The sequence below is a fragment of the Mytilus edulis genome, chromosome 13 (genome assembly GCF_963676685.1).
Source record: "Mytilus edulis chromosome 13, xbMytEdul2.2, whole genome shotgun sequence".
Classification (NCBI taxonomy): domain Eukaryota; kingdom Metazoa; phylum Mollusca; class Bivalvia; order Mytilida; family Mytilidae; genus Mytilus; species Mytilus edulis.
Window position 1 is genome coordinate 5249080 of NC_092356.1, and position 23288 is coordinate 5272367.

General features: G+C 32.4%; 3 protein-coding genes across 3 annotated transcripts; all 3 read right to left on the minus strand.

Annotated features, from left to right (window-relative positions):
* Nucleotides 1–599: 599 nt before the first annotated feature.
* Nucleotides 600–3138, minus strand: LOC139501703 (E3 ubiquitin-protein ligase MIB2-like). The gene is made up of 3 exons (XM_071290851.1): nucleotides 2796–3138; nucleotides 1653–1807; nucleotides 600–899 (listed from the first exon to the last, which is right to left on the minus strand). Exons 1-3 carry the CDS (start codon nucleotides 2847–2849, stop codon nucleotides 761–763), a joined length of 348 nt encoding a protein of 115 aa, XP_071146952.1. The 5' UTR covers nucleotides 2850–3138; the 3' UTR covers nucleotides 600–760.
* Nucleotides 3139–15939: 12801 nt separating this feature from the next.
* On the minus strand, nucleotides 15940–20130 carry LOC139500687 (uncharacterized). Its single transcript, XM_071289483.1, has 4 exons — nucleotides 19943–20130; nucleotides 18817–18987; nucleotides 18037–18121; nucleotides 15940–17058 (listed from the first exon to the last, which is right to left on the minus strand). Exons 1-4 carry the CDS (start codon nucleotides 20080–20082, stop codon nucleotides 16006–16008), a joined length of 1449 nt encoding a protein of 482 aa, XP_071145584.1. The 5' UTR covers nucleotides 20083–20130; the 3' UTR covers nucleotides 15940–16005.
* A 32-nt stretch (nucleotides 20131–20162) lies between these two features.
* Nucleotides 20163–22557, minus strand: LOC139501552 (uncharacterized). Its single transcript, XM_071290668.1, has 3 exons — nucleotides 21945–22557; nucleotides 20833–21020; nucleotides 20163–20257 (listed from the first exon to the last, which is right to left on the minus strand). Exons 1-3 carry the CDS (start codon nucleotides 22396–22398, stop codon nucleotides 20171–20173), a joined length of 729 nt encoding a protein of 242 aa, XP_071146769.1. The 5' UTR covers nucleotides 22399–22557; the 3' UTR covers nucleotides 20163–20170.
* Nucleotides 22558–23288: the final 731 nt, after the last annotated feature.

The window sequence follows — 23288 nt, forward strand, 5'->3', positions numbered from 1 at the left end:
AAAGTATATTTAAACAAAACGCATTTGACTAACAGGTCGAACAACTGATGTTCTTAAACCCTGCTGGCTGCAAATAAAATTGATCACGAGATGTAACAAAATGGATCTTAATATAAAATTAATACAGAAAACGATAAATTTGTGACCAAGAGAAAGCCATAAAGGGACATACACACAAATATTTATTTCAATCGTCCATTTCATGTATCAATTTCTTCGTCTGTTGAATCCTTTCCTTTTTTTATTTTTTTTTTGTAAGGGAAGTAACTCCGTTATGCCAACAATAGTAACTTGTTAGCTTTAATTGTGTTTTATGAACTTATTTTAACCTTTCATCATTAATGTCTTCGTCTTTTTTCCCCAACACCGTGGGTTTTTTTTTATTAAGGGTTGTGCCATCTTTTGAAAGGGAAGATACTCCTTACTAACCCCATTTGGTAACTGACCATGTATGGTAGCTAACCCTATATTTTTTAGGACACCCTATATCAAATATAAATAGTCACCACTTGAGTCCTCTAACCAATCATATCTCTATAAATCTATAGTAGGTAAGATAAAGTATTACTATATATATTCAGGGCGTAGTGGGAAATCATTTTCATGTTTTCTGTTTTGCCTGATTTGGGTCCTTATCGTCAACATATCGCACACTAAACCAGCATTTTACAACGAATCCACTGAACCGGTTGTAAACTAAAGCAATTTTTACCATATACCCTTTATGTTATGTTTTAAATGCACCTAATATCTACAGTTGTTATATACAAACCTTCAATATAAGAATAGACGCAACCTGTCGATGATCATTGAATGCAGCAAAATGCAGTACTGATTTCCCGTCAGACTTTGTCATTTTCATTAAACTTTGAGATTTGTCAAGAAGTTTTTCTACAGCACTGTTGATAGATGTGATAGTAATTTATCATCAAATTTATTTACTCTACTGTAAAAATTAAAGGTACTAATTTTCTTGCACCAGATGCGTATTTCGACAATACATGTCTCTTCTGTGATGTTCGTGGCCAAAATATTTGAAATTCAAAGCTTATATAAAAGATGAAGAGCTATAATCCAAAAGGTAAAGTTACTGTAAGTTATTATCAAAAGTTTATATGAAAATAGTTTCGATGAAGTATAAACCCATGATTGGAGCCTATCTTCCTCCTTACTTGTTACTTCTATGAGACACGAATACAGGTTACAGCGATACAATTACCACTCACAGTCGTCACGCTCAACAAAGGCGTCCTACAACGAGCTTTGCAACTACGAAAACAGCAGGCAAAGCATCGCACTCAGAATCAAATGTATACTGAAGGATTTAATGAACTTGGAGTTGGAAGAGAACGCTTAAAATATTGGTACTGTTGGTCAGCTTATGAGGCCGAAGTGAACATATTACAAATAGGGATCAATTTACATTTTTGAAAACATGTTTGATGAGCTATTCTTGTAAAATCTTTCAATATGACTGTTTCAAATGCCAACTATTTAATACTGCAGCAGTTATTTATCAATTATTTCGTTGATAACGTTGTTTTTTTTGTCAGTTTCAATGAACTTCATCTTTTAGTATTTTGCCTTAGAGTCGAGTATTTGTCATGTTTGTGTTATTCTTTGTTGTACTTTGCTATGGTAAATAAACTTACAACTCATTTTCTTTAAGAGCAGCAAACATAAGTGGATGAAAATCTTTCTTTTTTACAAGGGTCATGTTGATATTCGGATGACTCAGTAGAATGTTCACAGCTCTATCGTGTCCTTTAGCAATGGCGTCGTGAAGAGCAGTATCACCCTCAATATCCTGAAATATTAATATACTATTAACCTCACCACACACATTCATAATAAACTTTTAATGATTGATATATTCCAATTGTCAAAACCCATTCCCGTTCTCGTCCACTTTTCATCGCATACAACATAACAAATTAGACTTATCACCGAGTTTAAACCCATAGGACAGGTGTTTTGTGGGTTCATGTTGTTTAGTCTTTAGCTTCTATGTTGTGTTTTGTAAATATTCGTCGTTTTATTTTTTCTATGGTCCTATCTTTTTAAATTAGGTCTCACATGAAATCTTGCAAATAAAAACCCGTTAAATCAAAGCTATTTTGTATATTAAATCAGATTTAAATACAGATCATTTTGTATTTTACAGGATCTTGAAATGCTGCATTTTCTATTCTGATAATAACTATTTCAATACAGACTGCTATACTATTCTGATAATAACTATTCCAATACAAACTGCTATACTATTCTGATAATAACTATTTCAATGCAAACTGCTATACTATTCTGATAATAACTATTTCAATACAAACTGCTATACTATTCTGATAATAACTATTCCAATACAAACTGCTATACTATTCTGATAATAACTATTCCAATACAAACTGCTATACTATTCTGATAATAACTATTCCAATACAAACTGCTATACTATTCTGATAATAACTATTTCAATACAAACTGCTATACTATTCTGATAATAACTATTCCAATACAAACTGCTATACTATTCTGATAATAACTATTCCAATACAAACTGCTATACTATTCTGATAATAACTATTTCAATACAAACTGCTATACTATTCTGATAATAACTATTCCAATACAAACTGCTATACTATTCTGATAATAACTATTTCAATACAAACTGCTATACTATTCTGATAATAACTATTCCAATACAAACTGCTATACTATTACCTTTTAAGTTATGTTACGTTACAACAAAACAAAGAGCCCTGACAAATTATTCAATCAGATTGTTAACTTACCTGCACGTTGGGATCACACCCTTTTTTTAAAACAGCTTTCAAAAGAGCAAACATTCCTCAATAACTGGCGTGATGAGCAAGACTTCTTCCGTTTTTAGCAATTTCTGTAACAGTAGCTCCTTGGGAAACCAAATACAAAGCCAGCATTTCTTTCTTACTGCAAATAAAGTCAACAGTAGTATACTGCTGTTCGGAATTCATAAATCGATAGAGAAAAAACAAATCCGGGTTACAAGCTAAAACTGAGGGAAACGTATCAAATATAAGAATACAACGACACAACAGAAACACAACATTAAAATGTAACATACACAGAAACGAACTATGATATAACAATGGCCATTTTCCTAGTACAGGGCATTTTAAGAAAGAAAAAAAGTGGTTGGTTGCGAAATATTTTGTGCATATCAGTTTTTATTAAAGCAATTTCACAAACTGAAAGCATCGGATACTCATATATTATTTTTTATATACAAGACATATATGTTGTTTGTACTTACAAACCTGATTGTGCATTTTTCATTGTTATTGATTCAACGCAAAATAATTATTTAAGATACTTGGGACGATCCCATTTCAAATAGGATTTCTTTTGTTTACTTATTGTACCTCAAACTTATTAACCCGGTGTAGGTCATTAAGTTGCAGGTTCAATTTACTAAAAGTTAATCGTGCATGACTAATTAGACACGCCGTCTTACATTTAAGGGGTCCATAATCACGGTGGTTATGGTTGTCCTGCGAGAGAACGTTCTGTGCTGGTGATTTGGTCCTGTCAGGTGCTGGTGGGTCCTGATTCTGTGCTGGTGGGTTTGTTTACATTGTATCAGAACGGCAATAAAACGACTGTTTTGTTGCTTAATTTTTCTCTGATGCGTCATAAGTACCATGCAAAGTATATTACAACAATATTATATTGCAAAAGTCGTGCAAGTTCGTTAAACGGAATTGTCCTGACGCTGTGCTGGTGATAAGAAAAACGGTACTGGTTCTGTGCTCCTATGTCCTGGTTCTGTGCCTTTATATTTTAGTTAAAAGTGGCATATATTCAAGATCATTGAGGCTGTACTGTTATTGACTAATTAACTGTTGTCTGCTTTCTTGAAATTGACATTGTTGTGAATCTGTTTACTGTTATTATGAGAGAAAAAATACCCCTATTTATTAATTTTTTTTTTTTTCAAATTAACTGTAATCTTATTTATTGGCCTGTTAATGAAACCCTTCTTGCCCCCTTTTAAGATAAGAAAATATGTTTACGATTTTCGGGATTACGATCATTTTGCAAGATCATATATAAGCTCACCTGTGTCGAGGGGTCGTGTGAGGTTCATGTATTGTCTTGGAGTCCGCAATTACAAAAAGATCTTTTCTGAAATTACTTGACCAAATGTTACCAAATGATTTTTCAAGAGTGAATCTAGGATACAATATTCATCAACAAACATGACTACTGTCTGTTAAAATGTATTCGAGTTTTTAGTTACAGCCGATTCCATTGAGTATGTAGGCAAAGGTAATATCTTTGGTTAGCTTGCTTGTTAGCTAAACCGTGAAGTCATTGTTAGGTAAGGTGTACTACCCTCCTTTCGAAGTAGCCTGGTCCTACAGACAGAAAGATGTGTCATTTGTCGGACTAGTCTACTCTTAAAGTAGGGTAGTTTACATAACCTAACAATGACTTTTCTGTTCAGCAAGCAAGATAACCAAAGATATTCACTTTGTCTACACACTCATTGAAATCGGCTTTAATATTGCAAAAGTTCAAGCAATTAGGGCAAAACTTACCGAGTAAAAAAAATCAAAAGGCCAATGTCTATCTACCTTACAAATTTCAGAAAATTCAGATCAGATAACGAAACTAGGTCCAGCAACATTTATAAGCAATTTAAGATTTTGACCCTCACAGTTTCCATTCACCACAAATATTCTCATTACAACGAATCATTTTAAATACAAAAATACCAGTTGCAGCCTTTTGTTTATGTATTAATATATGTATACGGATAAAGTTATGAAAGGTAGCAGGGTCACCAGGGTGAGGAGTCCATGTCATCTGAAATAAATGCTAAGCATAGATCTAGAAAGCGACAGATAATCATGACATTAAAAAAACCCTCTTCTTTTCGACTTTTTTCGAACAAATTGACACATAAAATGATTTATATAGTATTGTGGAACTTTTTTAACTTGTGTTCAATTCATTGGTTACACCTTTTACTAGGATAACACTCCTGTCAAGTATGAGCTGGGTAAAATATTTCAGAAAAGAAGATGGAAATGTGAAAGTTTCCGTGCGTCAGGTGCAACAACATACGAACAGCTAACATGCCTCGTCAGGGTGGAAGCTAAAAAGTCCACGAAAATTTGATTTAAAACCTTTATTTGTTCCAACAAAGTTATTGAGAGTTTTGTTGAGGATTTAACCATCTACGACAACAAGAATTTTCTTTTTAGAATTTACAGCTCTTCTATAAATATATGCAAAGCAAACCATAGATCAAATTGCTTGCTATGATTGTTTGGATGTTTGTAAACTACAGGTAAGTAGTCTGTTTACTATATACTAGAATTTGTTTGGACAATCAACATTATATTCAATTTCTGTCAGTTTGTATTTGTCCAATCAAATCCCACTATGTATTGAAACTCCGCCTACCTATTGTTTGAAAACATCCAAGCAAACATAGCAAGCAAGTCAATCAAAGTTTTTTTTTTTTTTTGCATGCTTTTATAAAAGAGCTGTACTATATAAACCAAAGAAGCGTTTAAGTCTTTCGCCAAAAATACTATAAATTTCTTTTTGTCCTATGTAAACTTCCGTACCATTTCCTTCCATTCATGATCATTAAATTGAACTGTAAAATATTTCTTGGAACCTTCTTAATTCCTTTATAAGTCTTATGTAAACATAATCATGACAATAACTGTTGTGAGCACAAGATTCACTGCACACTTTTAAAGTTCTGCTTCACCAAACATTAAAATGTGAACTTAAGTTTTGAGACTTTTTTAATCGACACGATTGGGATTTTTGTATATGAGAACATGGTTTATCTATTAGTTGAAAATGCAGCTTTGAACTAACTTTCAGTACCTGCGAGCATTCGTTGTTCAATAATGTGTGTCTTTGTGTTATTATTTTATGTGATAAATTGTTGTGTTGGTACACCACTGTAACAATAAAGGAGGAAATGAGGAGGGTTGGTTGGGTGGAAGTGGGGAGGGTATGCGGAGCACTAACAAACATGTCTATGCGGCATGGGCTTTGATCATTGTTGAAGCATCAATGTAAGGGGCATTTAATATCTTAATAAAACTATTCTTATTTTAGATACTATATACTGTTATCTGATATTGGACGAAAGATGTTGCCCTTTTATGTTATTATGTAATACAAGTTACGATCATTTGAAAACACATATTAAACAGCCAAATGGATGCACAAGAGCTAAAATAGGAGTCATAGATATATGTCCAACTTCTTATCCAAAATCACCAGCACCGTATCAGGACCCACCAGCAAAATGACAGGACCCACCAGCACAGTATCAGGACATGAATAAATTGAGAAAATGCTAAATTTTACTAAATTGCAATGTTTTTTCACAAAATAGTTTTGTCGCGTGGTTTGCGGTATAGAAAGCGGACTCTATGAGCATTTTTGTTTTATTTTTTCAGCTCTAGATTTTCTGAAAATGAGCATTTTTGTGTTACGCTTACTGAAACAGTTTAGAGGGTCAACTTTTTAATGGTTTACATATGAACCCATAAAAAACAAAATTTAAAAATCTCAACTGTTTATGAGTGAAAACGTCAAAAATCATCATTTTCGTCTTTGTTTACATTTTTCATTGATCACCAGCACCCGTCAGGACCGAATCACCAGCACAGAACGTTCTCTCGCAGGACAACCATACCCACCGTGATAATAGGAAAGGAAAAAAAATACCATCAAAGTGCTTTTGGTTAATTTTAAAATATCCTCGGTCAATAATCAGACGGTATTTGAGTGGAAACACAAACCTGTCCGAAACAGGGAAATGCTAGCTGTAATAGGAATTTATTTACAAAGTTTGTCCATATTTCATTAAATTTAAGTGGGCTTTATTGATCGTAAATTCATGTCGTTTCGTTTTTGGCGTGCGTCTTCTGTGGAGAAAAAAAAGGGGGTGGGCTAATAGCTTAACTTACGATTTTGATCATGTTTCAACTTTATTCTAGTACAGCATACGTTTTACCTCTAGCAAACTCTATATATTAGTTATGTGTCAATCATTTGCTTCAGGTCGATCCACTTTGCATCTTGTCGTGAATATGCGTGATGTATTTGCCACTGGACATTACGGGAGCAATTAATATATCAGCTTCATTAAGTGATGAATAATCATTAGTTCTCAGTTGATAATTGTCTAAAAAACGTTTTCCATTTTTTGTGTATTCAATTTTTATTTCTATTTGAGTTTTTAAGCCTACATTTTAGAATTTCTTTCGACATTTTTCTCTTTGAATTTATTTTGTTGTTAAAATTTAGTAACCGGCGTAGTCCACATCAGGAGTTACATTGTATCCAGCTAAACAAGGAGGAGGGGCTCAGAACAGAAAAAAATCTCCCTTGAGTACATACAATAACTCATATATTGAAACGTAAAACAACGGCAGTCTCGTTTACACAGGCAACATTTGCTCATGTGAATTTCACACGAATCTCACATGAAATTCACGTGAAAAATTTCATGTGAGATTCATCTCAAACAAGCTTATACATGAAACTCACGTAAAAATGTTCATATGCTTTTCACGTAAATTGAGATTCACATGTTTCTCACGTCAAAAATTTCACATGAATTTCACATGAACTTTTCCAAAAAAAAAATTGGAATTTTTAATGAGTTTACTTTAGTATGAAAATTTAGATGTTATTTGAATTACTTTATTTCAAAAATTCATGTGAATTTCACGTGAACAAAATTCATGTGAATTTCACGTGAACAAAATTCATGTGATTTTTATGTGAAATTCACGTGAGAATCACATGAGATTAATGTGAAACTAACATAAACTGATTTCACGTGAGTTTCACGTAAAAGCTCGTTTGAGGTGAAATTCACGTGAGATTCACATGAATTTAAATTCACGTGAAATTCATGTGAATGAAATTTGCCTGTGTAGGAGGCAAAATTTGCTGTGTCAATTTTATATATATATATATATATATCTGGTATAGTTGTCATAAAAGCAAAATCGGATGAAAAAAGTTTCGGTTTTGATATTTAAAGGTTTTTTTTACGTATAATTGACCTTGCAAAAGGCGCAAAAGATGTTTTAACATCACCCATGCGACTTTTTTGAAGATCCAGGTGACCTTTTTTTTTTTTTTTTTTTTTAGAAATTTCAATCGTACGGTAGATCGTATTTCCCCCTCAACGATTTATCCAGGTGGTTCTTTAACGTATAGATAGCGTGAAACTCTCACTACACCAGGCATCGAATAAACGACATTTTTCTTTCGACCAAACATGGCTGCATATTTTATACATCCGAACAGCTAAACGGCCGCACCCATTTTTAGCAAAGATATACTGTCGGAAGGGAGAAATCCAGAGATGTCAATATTTATATTGCCAATCAATCCTTTGGTTTTGAAAACGCATATAAAGGTATACATCAATACGACAGCAACCCAACGACACGCATAAATATCAACATTAAGAGTCAACATACAGACTTTTGCAATAGAAAGAAGAATATACATGCTATACAGAACAAAAAAGCCCAAAACCGCAACATGACTAAATAATACGGAGTTGAGTTTTAAGACAAGTGTTTGGTTGAAAAGTTTCCCATGCCCCTTTTTAATTTCGATCGGTGGAAATTATAGAAGGTGTAATAAATCCGTAGAAGAAAAACACTTCACTGTATAGTAACCGTAAAATAAATAATGATTATGGATGACGTCCAGTGACAAATTAAATGAATTTTCAGGACAAAAACATGTAATGGAAATATAATATGAAAATTAACCCTGCTTTGCCTTAATTTTTTAAGGGGTCCCACTCTGGCGAGCTGTTGCAAGGCCAAATGTCGATCCTTTTAAATCTACCCACATTTTCCAGTGGTATTACAAGTTTACGTCCAACCTTACTTTCGACCGACTATTGCAAGTCCTACCTATTGTATTTAAAATTAATGTTTTCTCGTCATGAACATGAATGAAACATTTGCCACTGGACGTGATGCAAACAACAATGAATCAACTTCAAAAATGATTTCATGTGAAAAGTACACGATCTTGTTAAATGCTGTAGTATCCATTTAAATCACTGAATAATAGTTCAAACATTTTTTTGTTATTTTGTGCAATTTACCACAAGACTGAACAATTATTTTTCTTTTAAACACTTCTTAACCATGCATGGTTCTTTAAATTAATATCTACCGTTTTGTTATTATTTATAATATATGATTATGTCAGGCGATAATTATAAAACTAAGAAAGATAAAATGTTTTTTTTCAACGTGTTTATGCTTCATCTATAGCCGTGAAAAGGGAATGACGGACGACTTAAATAAAAGTGTTTGTTCTCATATAATACTCATATAAAAAAAAAAGTAAATAAATAAATGGGGTTTGCCACATCTCTGGAGTAGCAACTCTGAAATACTTTTTTATTTAACAAATAATACCTGTATGACTATTGTACTAGTTTATTTTACAATGTTATATGTAAAATACTGTATGTTGTATCAATTATATATGTTATGTGTATATGCCCCTCTGGGGACCTATTTGGAAAATAAAATTTATCTTATCTTATCTTATCTTATCTAATACTTTGTAATTCAATTGAAGAATTATGAAAATTTCTCATCTATACCCGTTTTGATCGAGCCACTCCAACCTACATATCTTGCTGCTAAAGTTGTTACATTTAGGGTATTCAATACAATAGTATGCATTGAAGTTTACATGCGTAGGGCTGGCTCTCTTTTGTGGGAAAAATTTGGTTGATTATATAGGGAATCACTGAAGCATGACTGGATCGGACCCCCCTTAGGTTAGTCAGCGGCTACCCCCCCCCCCCCCCCCCCCTTTTATAAAAAGTTCTGGATCCGCCCCTGATCAAAATACCTGAATATTGTGCAGGACCTTATGCATCTAATAACTTATTGTTGGAAGACTTTACTTACAGTTTTCATTTGGTCTGGTCATAACGAATCTATATCATGATTACTGACAATTTAAAAACATTGAATATATATAACAAGACATTTATGTACAGAAAATTCATTGGTCAGTTGTAAATGAGGTCTGTATAGGGTCTAAATGAAAAATAGTAATTTAGAAAAGTTGGATTTCAAAAATATAAATTTCTCCGTTATTTTTTTATAAAACTATCCTATGGTATTATCTAAATGCTAAAATTTGATAATAAAAAGACAATAAAATGATGTGCTGCCATTTAATCGGTCCGTTTCAAATGCAATTCGGTAACGGTTATTTGTATAGACCAGTATGAGTACTATTTAAGTTCGATATATTTAGACTGGTCCAATTCAGGGGATTAAGGTTTCTGCAAGTGTTTTATTGCGTACTTTTCTTATGTTTTTGACGGTTTGTAGGTCAGTAAAAGTTCAATGATTGGTTAATATTGACATTAAAAGACCTCCTCACAAAAAGGGCTGTTCAAATCCGCTCGCCCTTCGGGCTCGTGGATCTGAACAACCCTTTTTGTTCGGAGGTCTGTTAATATCATTGTTAACTTATCATTGAGATTTTTTTTTGGCTTCACTAATTGCAGACTGAAGAATGCAATCAATCGGACGTCGTTTTGGCAATACATGACATCAAATTGGACGTCGATTAGAGTATCAATATATTGGACGTCGATTAGAGTATCAATATATTGGACGTCGATTAGAGTATCAATATATTGGACGTCGATTAGAGTATCAATATATTGGACGTCGATTAGAGTATCAATATATTGGACGTCGATTTGAGAATGTGACGTCATATTTATACGTCGATTTGAGGAACGTACGTTGATTAAAGGCTGGACGCCGAATTTAGTCTAACATGTATATTTGTTTAGGGGCCAGCTGAAGGACACCTCCGGGTGCGGAAATGTTTCGCTGCATTGAAGGCCTGTTGGTGACCTTCTGCTGTTGTCTGTTTTATGGTCGGGTTGTTGTCTCTTTGACACATTCCTCATTTCCATTCTCAATTTTATCAAAGAGCACTGAGGACTAAACATGATTTGAATGTTTCAATATCACACACTGTATCAACACTCAACCAATACATTTCCTCGAGCAAAACTCGTGTCGATATATTGGGTCTAGCGGATTTATACGGATGAGATGACATGACCATTTCTTTATACATTTTGTAGTTTGCTTATTTGTTGTTCAATATATACTAATATGTTATCGGTATGTTCCTTATGTCGTAACAACAGTCCTATTCTCTTTTTACGAATGTGACCTAAAAAATTAGACTGTTTATCCCAATATGTGACAATTTTACTTATCAGTATTGTGTCTACTTGTTTTGTTTACACATCGTTGTCAATATAATCGAATTTAATGCAACTGTCATACAAGTCAGATGTTTAGCTAGCTTTAAAACCAGGTTCAATCCACTATTGTCTACATTGGAAAATGTATGTACAAAGTAAGAAATATGACAGTTATTGTTTATCCATTTGATGTGTTTTATCTTTTTATTTTGCCATGTTATTAGTGACTTTTCATTTCCAATTTTCCTCGAAGTTCAGTATTTTTGTGATTTAATTTTTATTGACACTTTTTTGTATAGCATGTTCTCAAGAGTATATGCAACGAAGAAAATGTTGAAATTTTCAAACTCAAATCCGAAATGAAAATTTCCTTCACAGTGACTGAAATTTGTTAGTCATTTCATTTCAAATTCATGACCTTGTGTACTAATTGAGTAAATTTGGTTCATTGTAAGAATATCAAACACTTATTTGCATAAAAATATTTGCTGCAGGTACGTGGCAAACACAGATTTGGATATTAATGTTTGCTGCAGGCCTGCATCAAACACTCATTTATGGCAAATTGAGTGTTTCAGTAATGAATGTTGGGTGCGCTAGTGCAACCCTGTCTCATATTAGAGGTTTCTCAACATCTTACGAACGGACGAAACTCTACGAACGTATCGTTATGGAGCAGTAATTTTGTTATAATAAAATCCATAATAAATGTCTTACGATACTGCAGTGTGTTTAAAAGACAACAGTAAACAACTCAATATCCCTTTTTGCAACCTTGCATTTTATTGTTATCATTAAACATCCGTGTTCCAATTTATTTTCTGTTGTTGACTGATTCGTTTTCTTACGTCGAGTTCCGTTTGTTGACATGTCGTATATATGCGTTCGATTTATCTCCCTTATTTATTCAAAAAAGAACATTTTTTTATAATGTCCTTCATTAAAAAAATCAAAACATCTAGTTTGCAATTGGTTGATTGATTGTTTGGTGTTTAACGTTCATTGGCAAATATTCCATTCACTTCATTGCGAATTTAGCGTTTGATAAAGGATTGATAAGTGATTGAGTAACGCAACTTTAATATATTTCATATATCCACACGTCCCTGCTATGTGTCCAATTGGTTTGAGTTACTATGAGTTTCATTTTTTCGTGTCGGAGAGTATCTTGGATAGATACGTCGTAACATAGCTTTTTTATTTCTGATATTTATTGGATATCAGTTTAAGAAATTTAAAGGTGCACTCTATCTATCGTTAGAAATAGAGTTTTGTGTGTTTTTGTTGAAATTATGAGAGCTACAGACCTAACAAAACTGGTAGTCGCATAGTTATCAAAATATATATATTTATATATTACACCCCTAACTAAAAAGAAAAATGAAAAATATGAAAAACAGAGGAAATATGCACAGTATGCCAAAGGAAACTTACACACATATAATAAGAAAGGCCATGATAACAAAACAAAAAAAGACACAATATATAAGTTTAAATATATATTTCAATATTTTCCTTTATTTTTCTTGTTAAGTCTACCAATTTATAACAATATATCAATAAGAAGAGATCATTTGGATTTTAGTGGTTGGGGCAAAGAAGTTATCCCGGAGCTTATTGGGATGTTTTCTTTTCAAATTTAAATCGAAAGGCGTTCACTTCTAGATTTATTTTACCTCATGTCCACGAAAGAAATTTTACCGTTAATCAACTTCTATCTAAGATTCAAAAAGATTCTTATCCCTTTCCATCCATAGATCTATATTTTCCTTTTTCACATATACTAAATAGTGATGTTGTCATCATGTTAATTACAATTTCTTGTACAATTACTGTCCTTTGATTAAATATTATATATTCTTCGCTTAAATTTATAGATCAGTAAGACTTTCAACTGTGTTGATTGAACAGTAACTTGTATATTATATATTATATAATATCAAATAAATATAATATGTATTTGATTCAAAATGTGTTTAAAAAAATCAAGCATGCATATTTTACATATAAAAGACATTTCAAAGGGAAGAAGAGCACAGCCGATAATCCAATATTTTAAGATAAATTACTGCTCCCTATTTTCTCGTTACGGCAAGTTACGTCAAGTTAGGGCGATTTTCGTTCGTTCGTAAGATGTTGAGAAACCTCTATTAGAGCTTTCTTACAAATTGACGAAAGATACGTACACATGTATGCTTGACGAATCATACGTAAGACTCGTTTTAGGGATCTTTTATTTTGAAATATTTAAATAATAGTCGTGGAACTTTGGACAATTATCGTGCCTGCATCGACACTTATTAAATAGGATTTTTCTTGAGATATTTAGGATTTCGGGACGTACGATAGGTTAGAATATGATTATTAATACCACCAGGTTGGAGGAGATAACACTACAAAATATTATAAATATAGAGTAGTCAGACGAAAAAAATGCCCCTAGACGTCTAAAACCCACACTCTTCAATATTGCAATGTTGCACTGTTTAACCTAAGAAAATGTGAAAGCAAATACATTGTCTTCTTCCCTAACAGAAACACAAATACTTCCTTGATTAAAAATTTGCAACGCTCAAAATAATGAAATGAAATTGAAGAAAAAAAGGTGATCTTCATACTATGCCATATACTGGTGCTTGTTTCATAACTTTTGAATCATCGCCTCTCCCCTGGTAATATTCATTGCCCCCCCCCCCCCTCTTAATGTATATTATGATACACCGGAGCATTGGAACGGTTATTTTAGCGTATAACTGCGTTTTGTCTATAGTCCTGAACATTCATGAAATATTAGCCACTGGACGATAAGTGACAACTGCGCGTCTATCTTCCAAATATGTGTACTGTTAAATCGTCATTATAAAATCCACAATATTTATGGTGCAAAATTGTAGATTTATATATTTTCTTGAAATATACAGAGTCTTTTTTTCTAGATTTATTCAACATTACTTTTTAAAAACATTGTAGCATCATTTTTTTTTAGAAAATCCCGATATTCCACTTTGACAATGCTGAAAGTGTACTGTAACAAATAAAAAATAAATGTGAATCTTGTCGTTAAGGGGGTACCCAACACTAAACACAAAAAAAAACCTGTCGTTTAATTTTTCTTGTTTTTATCCCATTGATAAACAAGGTTAAGCTAAACATTTTGTAAAAATTTCGAAGGATTTGAACCATACGTTAAAAAGTTTTGGCAACTTGAATATGACATATTTTACATGCTAATATTAGCATAATTTTGAGGTTTTAGAAATATGGGTATAGGGGTATATATGTTAAAAAAAAATAAAAATTATCCTAAATTGACAAAAGCATAGTTAATAGTGAAAACTAAGGCAAATATTAGTTCACCAGTTCCATTTGCGTGTATTTTTTTTGTTCTGGATTAAAATTTTTGTCCGATTTAAAAAAGGGGGGTCTTAAATTCAGCCCGCAAAAGTGACTATTTTGGGTCCAGTATTTGAAGACGAAATTAAAAAAAAAAAAAAATGTGTCGTTTAATTTTTTTTAAAAACTAACCATTTGTACTGCTATATTAGTTTGTTAAATTTGTAAAATATTATAAACTTTTAACCACCAGATTTTTTTCAATTTTATTTTTTTATAATACCACCACCCTCAATAAATAAGAGCAATTTCCATTCTGATAGTATATTTGGGGCATAGTTTTCTTGTCTTTTGACCTAGGGCTTAGATATTTTGTATGTTGACGTAATATCATGAGGTAGAGTGTCACATTTCATGATGATTTCATGTGACCTTGTAATTTGACCTCAAGGTCAAATAAATGTATTTTTTGATAGAATAAAAAAACAAGGCCATATGCATTTTTTTGTCTTTTGACATAGGTCTTGCATCTTTCGTATGAGGATGTATAATAATGAGATGGAGTGTCCTGTGTTGTGATGACCTTCATGTGACCTTATATTTGACCTCAAGGTCAATTTTACTTTTTACTATAAACACTCTACCATGACATGTTGTCTTTTGACCTTGGCCTTAGATCTTTGGTATGTAGATGAATCATCATCAGATAATGTGTGTTGCACCATGATGACCTTCATGTGTTCTCAATTTGACCATAAAGTCAACTTAATGTAGTTTTTTTTGCATGAAAATTACCAAGCCATAACTTTTGACCTTGTTCTTACATCTTTGGTCTATTAGATGGGTTAACATGAAGTGGTGTGTTCCTTGCAATTTTGACCATCATGAGACTTTAAAGTTTGGTTCTTATTTTTGTTAGTAGCTTCAGAGAAATAGTTTTTGGCATATCTATATGATAGGGTACAATATCCAACCACTAGTAATAAGAATGTTTGACTTTGGCGGTCATTTTTTCTGCAGACGAAAAATGGCAAATTCTTTATTATTCAGTGTCAATTGAACTAGGACAATAACTCAAAATATAAAATTATAATGCAGGGAATCAATTTTTCATATAACTTTGTTTTATGTACACACTAATTGCATTCTTACCACCTTCTAAGTTTCATTAAATTATGTTGTGCCGTTTTTAAGGAGTTTAACTAACAAAAAAAGGACAGACAAACTGACTGACTGAAACATCTTAACCCTGGCAAATTCATTGTGTTGGGAGAATAATAAAACAAGTATTCGGGTTGACACAGTCAGGTTATAAGAAAACGCAGACAGATATTTATTTTTTGGCCATACAAAATTCATTCCTCAGTCTGAAAGAAATCCTGAATGCATTTCACACTCTTTGGTGGTATCTTATGGTCCTGTAAGACAAATTTCAATCCATTTACATCTCGTACAGATGCCAGTTTGAGGTGTTTCAACGATATACCATCTTTTGCTAGTTGGATGCAAACTGGCCTTGAAACAATTTTACTACTTAGTAAGCCAGAGTAGGAGTCCATGCAATTGTGGTATGAAATGGCAAATACATCATCAGATTTCACAAGTAAGGCAAGTTTACTGTCATATAATGTTTTTAATGAATCCACATCCTCTATTGCATTGTGGGCAAGGTAATTTTCTCCTACAAACTGTTTGACAAGAGTCTGCTGCTTAAAATTTTCTACATCATGTTTGGGAATATACTTTCTAGCCACTTTCATTGTGTCAATAAAACCTTTCACTGTTTTACAAAATGTAGAAAACAAATTATATTCTTTCAATTTGTTAACAATTACAGGAATGTCAAAGTTACAAATGTTATGACCTAATAGTATTGGCTGATTCTGTTCCTTTAAAAAATGTATGAAATCAAGTAGAGCTTTATGAAGTGATACCGGTTCAACTATTTGTCCTCGAACATACATCTTATTCGTTCCATGGCTGTAAGTTATACCAGTTATCTTACTGGCCTCAATTTGAATGTCCACTCTTGGAATGACATACCTATTAAAACTATTTGAATATGACTTAGCTGCTATTTGAATGATGTCGCTATTCCTTCCCAAGCCTGTTGTTTCTAAATCAAAAAAAACTTTGCATTCAGTGCCATCAAGATAAAAGGGAAGTGGAATTTCTGTGGTAAGCTCAGGGTCCTGTTGTTGATCAAACTCCATTTGAGATCCATAGGTTTTACCTTCTCTTACAAGATGTTTACGCTCATTTGTATTGCGGTTCCTTTTCTTTTGTATACGGTCGACTTTGTATTCCTTTGAATTTTTCTTTTCTTTCCGTTTTTCCATTTTTTGATCTCTTACAGCCGAAATTGCCATCGTAAATTCTCCTGGAGAGAGGTTTGCTGCTTCATTGATCTAAACAAAAATTGCAACATAATTAAAATGTAATACATATATGCATTAAAATATTAAAAATCATGAAAAAAACCCAGTAATCTCCATCTTGAACACAAATTTTGACCTATAATTGTAACTCTTTATTTATTGTGACTTGGATGGATAGTTGATTCATTAGCACACATACCACATCTTCTTATTTATAAAGATAACAATTTGAGAAGAAAGTCAAAGATAATTGAGTTACATACTAGATAAACATAATTTGTGACAATTTACATCTGCAGGGCTAAAAAAGCAATACCGTTACAGTAATCTCCTTGTATATAAACATTGGATGCAACATGTAACATGGTTTCAAAAAGATAAAATTTATGAAGGGAGAATGTGCAAGATGTCATAAATGCCTCCACTGTAGCTTTGCAATTTTCCAAGTTAAAAAGGGACAGAACTATAGATTAACAAATGAGTTACAACACAAATTTGAACTCTGTCTGAGTGTTGTGATTCTTATATGTATCAGTTATATAAAGTCAAACTAATGTTAGAGTAAGGAAACAAAACAATTTGCATTTTTCCAAGTTATAAAGGGGCATGACTCTAGAACATTAAGTGACTCACTTTCCCTGATTAGGCAAACTTCAGTTAAAACTTCAGTTAGAGTGAGGTAAGGAAAGAGGATGAATGTATGGTCAGACGGACGAAAAGTCATGGAGTGGACATACAGGGAGTACTAGAAATTTAATTTTCATGAACTTTAGGTCAAGGTCTTAGTTACCAATCCTGGAACTTGAGACAAGTAATATACCCACATACTTTAAATTCATTATATGCTACATCAGATTAATAAAGTTATGGTCTGAACAGGCTTTTCTGAAAAGATGAAGAAGAAGAAAGAAATAGAAAAGGAAAGAAAATGAAGAAAATGAAGAAATCGTATTCAAACACTATGTCATCCTTCATTCAAAAATAAGATGTAAACATTTTCATAGTTACCTTGGATAAGTAGCCATATCCTTCATTTTTCTGAAGCACAGCTGCAGATAGCCTATTCTGAAGTGAGCATGATCCACCATAATGTCTAAAAAAGAGTATGAAGAACTATTTAAGTACATTAAAATATATTCCCCTCTTCATTTATTTGAACTTGATGTCAAAGGTGCAGGTAACAGTAACATACCAACTCACAAAATATGAAGACTCTTTGCAAAAGATTAATATTTTCATATAAAGTTTTACTATGATAGTATTAACTCCCTTCATTGAAAACTAATAAACTGCAACCTGTCTCACAAGAAAATTAAGTTTTACATGTATTTTTTTTTTATTGATATTGGCTTTCAACTAGCTGTCAGTAATTGCAATGTTACATATTTGTTTTTCATTTATTTTATTTTTTACATAAATTTTGCCTTTAGTTTTCTTGTTTAAATTGTGTTGACTGTTGTACTTTGACATATGTATAATTGGTTTCTCTTTACAAATTGTAAATTGGATAGAAGAGGTGTCTCATTGGCACTATTACCACATCTTCTTATATAAATTTGTGATTTGGGGCCTTTTATAGCTAACTTTTTCATATGAGAATTGCTCATTGTTAAAGGCCTTACTGTAACCATAGCTGTTAATTTCTGAGTCATTCGGTCTATTGTATAGAGTTGTTTTTTTGGTACAGTAATCATACGACATATTTTTTTATACTTAAGTTATATTCATTATTGCTTAAGAATGGGAACTGAAATGCATTTAATTTAATACCACATAATTATGAATTACCTTGATTTAGGTGCCTTTACAGATACAAGCTGGTTAAAGCTTTCATTTGACTGTGTAGATCCAAGATCATTTAAAGAATTACTCCTACCAATCATTTTTGTCACTAAATTATTCAATTCAACCTTTAATCCCTCAGACTTGAGTGGTTTCCCATTTGGTAAACTTTTATACCTGAAATGGAGATGAATAAAATGAAAAAAAAGTTTACATTTCAAATTTGAATTTGCACAAAATACTTAACCTGAAACTTTAGTGTTAGCATAGATATACATGTATGCTCTATATTTCTGTAAATGGGCAGATCAAGAAATTTTAAAATAGTGCCAGGAGGTGTTAAGAAAAAGGGGAGGTCTTAGAAAAAAGAGGGCGCAGCTTAATACAACTGCAGAGGTCTGACCTAAAATCAAAAATCTAAATAAATGGTTAAATTCAGCATATAAAAGAACCCGATATATTCCTCTTTTTTTTTTAAATCAAATAAATTTTAATTTGGACCCTTTGGACCTCAATGTGGGCCAATTTAAAAATTATAAAAACTTATACACGGTTAGATTCAGCATATCAAAGAACCCCTTATACATGGTATATATTAAATTTTTAGTCAAAGTTTAATTTTGGACCAACTAAAAAACTGGACCCATAATCAAAAATCTAAATACATGTTTAGATTCAGCCAATCAAAGAACCCCAGGATTTCAAATTTTGTTAAAAACAATCAAAGTTTAATTTTGGACCCCTTGGATCTTAATGTAGATCAATTTGGAAACGGGACCGAAAATTAAGAATCTAAATACACTGTTAGTTTTAGCATATCAAAGAACCCCTATAATTCAATTTTTAATGAAATCAAACAAAGTTTTATTTTTGACCTGTTGGACCTCAATGTAGACCAGTTTAAAAACCGTGCCATAAATCCAAAAACTTAATACACGGTTAGGTTCAGCATATTAAAGAATCAATTTTTAAGATTGACATATGTATAATTTGTTTCTTTTTAAAAATTATGACTTGGATGGAAGAGGTGTCATTGGCACTCATACCACATCTTCTTATATCTATTATTTTTTTGAGAAACAAGACAATACAGAAAATAATATGTTGTCAATACCAGTATAGAAGATCTTACATAAATTTTTCTGGATTTTGATGATAGCTACACCAGTCAGCATCTTTACAATTTTCATGTGATCCAAAAATATGTGGTACAATTCTTTGCAGCCCAATCTTAATGTCATCTTCATTGTCACCTCCCTTAATGGCATACATAAAGCACCTCAATATATATTGTTTTGTTTCATCCTTTTGCAATTCTTTGTAACTGCAAAATAAGAAACAAATAATGTCAGACATTATATTATATAATTATGTATTTACCTGTATTACTATTATAATTCCAACCAGAGCCTCTCTTTTGCCAGCCACCATCAAAACTTGCTTCAATCTAGAAAAGATTGCATTTCTTATAAAAAAAAAAAGTCCCAGCAAGTTTATTATAAATTGACCTTACATGTACCTTAACCTTTAGGATACCTAGTTGTGTAGTAAGCTGCAAATACATTATTAAGAACACAAAAAAATATTTTGGGTGCATATATTTGCAAGAAATTAGAAATTATTGTTTTTGTGGTCCTTAAAGAAATTTTGCTGGTCCTCACTATTAAATCAAATAAAAATTTTGCTGTCCTTATTATGCAATTTTAGGTGGTGAAAAGTCTTGATCTGTATATGCATGTACATGTACATGTATGGTTGTTTATTCTGTTTATGAAATAATAAAAAATCAGCTTTTAACTTTAAAAACATGTTTGATGTTATATATATACATTTTTTACTTTCATAAGACACACAGTCCTATTATAGTCCATAATAAACAATGAAGCATCACATGATCATTCTCCATGAAGTTACACAATATAAGGATATTTTTTTTGGGGGGGGGGGTTAAAAAGGACTGAGTTTTCTAGAAAGAGGAATATTCTGGATATTCCACTTTGTATGCATACATTTAATACTTACATTGCCATTAGTGCTGAGTGACTTTTCCTCTCTTTGTGCCATATTGCAGGACTGGATTGTTACATTTTTAATTTGTCCACTTAATTCTTTCTCTTTTTTCCTTAATGTGCTCTCTGTAATGGATGGCAGGTTACATTCTGCTAGAAAGTTCTGCAGATGAGTTGGGCCCATCCCTGCATGTATCATTCCTTTAATAGAATATGAGGTATAATCAAAAATTGAGAAAGAAAATTGATTGCTTAATTATGGAAAATATACACACCTGCATTTTTAAGACTAAGAAACAGTTGTGTTATAAACTTTAGTAAAGATGGTAATTTTTTTCTCTTAAAATTGTAAAATTCTATAAAATTTCCTAAACTGAAGATAAATTTACAGGACACAAGCTGTCAGTCCTGTGCTAATTTCTCTCACTTGGCTTACAAAATATCTAAGAATATTAACATGATATGATGATGTACATGTAGTTGTACATTTAATGGTGAAGCCCTAAAAAAATTTTCACAGCTTATAATTAGTTATTTTAACTCTTTTCAAAGCCTAATTAGGCTATGAAGAAGATAAGAATGGAGGGGTTGAAAGTTGTTGATGTTTATTGAACAATAACAATATTTTCAACAATTAATTTGCTATACATGTAACACAGGCACTTGTCTCCTATATGCCTTAATCATGTTTAATCTAAAAAGCTTTCACAATTAACACAACAATTTGCCCAAGTTTGCAAGCAATATATATATATGCACTGTTTAAGTTAGATACATTAATTAGTAGTAATTGACCCCAAGGACTCTTTTTAGTTTTTAAACAAAAAATCATGAATGCATTTAAATATAATTATGTCAAATGTCAAATAAACAATGCAACATGTTAAATGTAAACCAGGCACAGATTCAGGGGGGGGGGGGGGCGTTCGGATACCCCCTTTTTTTTGGACAATCAATGGATTTGAATGGGGACATGTAGTTGGAACACCCATTTGTCCTGGGTTAGGAACCCCCTTCTTAAAATGGCTGGATCCGCCCCTGTAAACAGTAAAACAAAAATTGTAAATATTAGCATCATACAGACTAATTAGTATTATAATTTACAATCATGTGATATAATCATACCTATGGAAGCTTTTGTGTTGATGTCATAACTTCCAGATGGTCCTCTCTTCCCAAAATGCACATCAGTAACAGTATGACACAGTTTACAATCTACCATCAGTAGACCACCTAGCCCAAACAATCGTTCTCCTACAATATCTGACAGGTGAAGTGGACACTTGCAAGTACAGCAATACATTCCTTCCGACAGCATATTCCACTCTACAATTCTTCTCCCAATTGTCCAACATTTTGATACATCAGACGTGTTATCACCTTCCAATTCAGCCTCGGCCCCAACATCCAGATACTCGTATACGTAATTGCCATGATCATTACGCAAGCCGACTTGCGGAGAATCTTCCAATTTCCTGCCATCATTTAACCATTTGAAGTAATCTGAACGACTCGATTTCTTATCGGCAGATTTAGATCTTGAAAATTTACCAAACGTATTACGTTTACGCTGTTCCATTATGACAGTGATGTACCGTCTGCTTCATAACAACAGGTAAACAACTATTCCATGTCAATAAAACGCTTGTAATATGAGGCGTATTTTAAAACACTTAATTGACGTTAGTTAACTCAGAATTTTAGTAAGAGTTATCTTTTCTTAGGTGTACGGTACCCCCTTAATAAAATTTAGACTAACGTACTTCAATAATGTCATTAAAATGTTAATCGTGATCGAAACTCGTGCTTAAAAAATTCCCGCGGAAATGTGTGTACTCGTGGTTTACGTAAGTAACGTATCGGACGTACAATGTAAGTGTATTTGACACTATTTTTTTCTCTGTTTGATTATAATAAAATCGTGCATTATTTGCGATATTATTTCGTTTTTTTTTTTTTAATAAACTTGATTTAGAAAATAATGATGTTTTACTAAAACAAAACTCTTTTAACTGTTATTGTACAAATGAAATACGTGCTCCCTTTACGTTCGTTCGTACCTTTCGTCAATTTGTAAGAAAGCTCTATTAGGGACGAGTTGGGTGCTCCAAAATATGTTCCAACACTGTCACATTCGGTATGTGAATGTCCAGGTCAGTGACCTATAGTTCAGTAGTTTGTCTTCGTTTTATGTCCAAAATATGTCATTTGTTTATTGGGTATTTGTTTTACACAATTCATGCCGTTGGTTGTCAAGTTTGAATTGTTTTACAATAAATTTGACATAATTTATAACTGATATATACGGCATTGGTTTTACTCATTGTTAAAGGCCGTATGATGACCTATCTAAAGTTTATTTACATCTCATTCATTTGTTCCCATGTGGATAGTTGTTTGTTTTGCAAGCACACATGTACGTCTTTGTAACGTTATAATATTGGTTGAACGTGTATTGTTACACCACTA

What these genes read in the sequence shown, in the direction of transcription:
- LOC139501703 (XM_071290851.1), bottom strand. Translation starts at nt 2,849, where the DNA reads ATGTTTGCTCTTTTGAAAGCTGTTTTAAAAAAAGGGTGTGATCCCAAC. An exon ending in GGTGTGATCCCAACGTGCAG is followed by an intron (nt 1,808 to 2,795) that starts GTAAGTTAACAA and finishes TTAATATTTCAG; the next exon opens with GATATTGAGGGTGATACTGC. An exon ending in GCTCTTAAAGAAAATGAGTT is followed by an intron (nt 900 to 1,652) that starts GTAAGTTTATTT and finishes ATCTATCAACAG; the next exon opens with TGCTGTAGAAAAACTTCTTG.
- LOC139500687 (XM_071289483.1), bottom strand. Translation starts at nt 20,082, where the DNA reads ATGTATGCCATTAAGGGAGGTGACAATGAAGATGACATTAAGATTGGG. An exon ending in CAAAATCCAGAAAAATTTAT is followed by an intron (nt 18,988 to 19,942) that starts GTAAGATCTTCT and finishes TCTCCATTTCAG; the next exon opens with GTATAAAAGTTTACCAAATG. An exon ending in GATATGGCTACTTATCCAAG is followed by an intron (nt 17,059 to 18,036) that starts GTAACTATGAAA and finishes ATTTTTGTTTAG; the next exon opens with ATCAATGAAGCAGCAAACCT.
- LOC139501552 (XM_071290668.1), bottom strand. Translation starts at nt 22,398, where the DNA reads ATGGAACAGCGTAAACGTAATACGTTTGGTAAATTTTCAAGATCTAAA. An exon ending in CAACACAAAAGCTTCCATAG is followed by an intron (nt 21,021 to 21,944) that starts GTATGATTATAT and finishes ATTCTATTAAAG; the next exon opens with GAATGATACATGCAGGGATG. An exon ending in CACTCAGCACTAATGGCAAT is followed by an intron (nt 20,258 to 20,832) that starts GTAAGTATTAAA and finishes AATCTTTTCTAG; the next exon opens with ATTGAAGCAAGTTTTGATGG.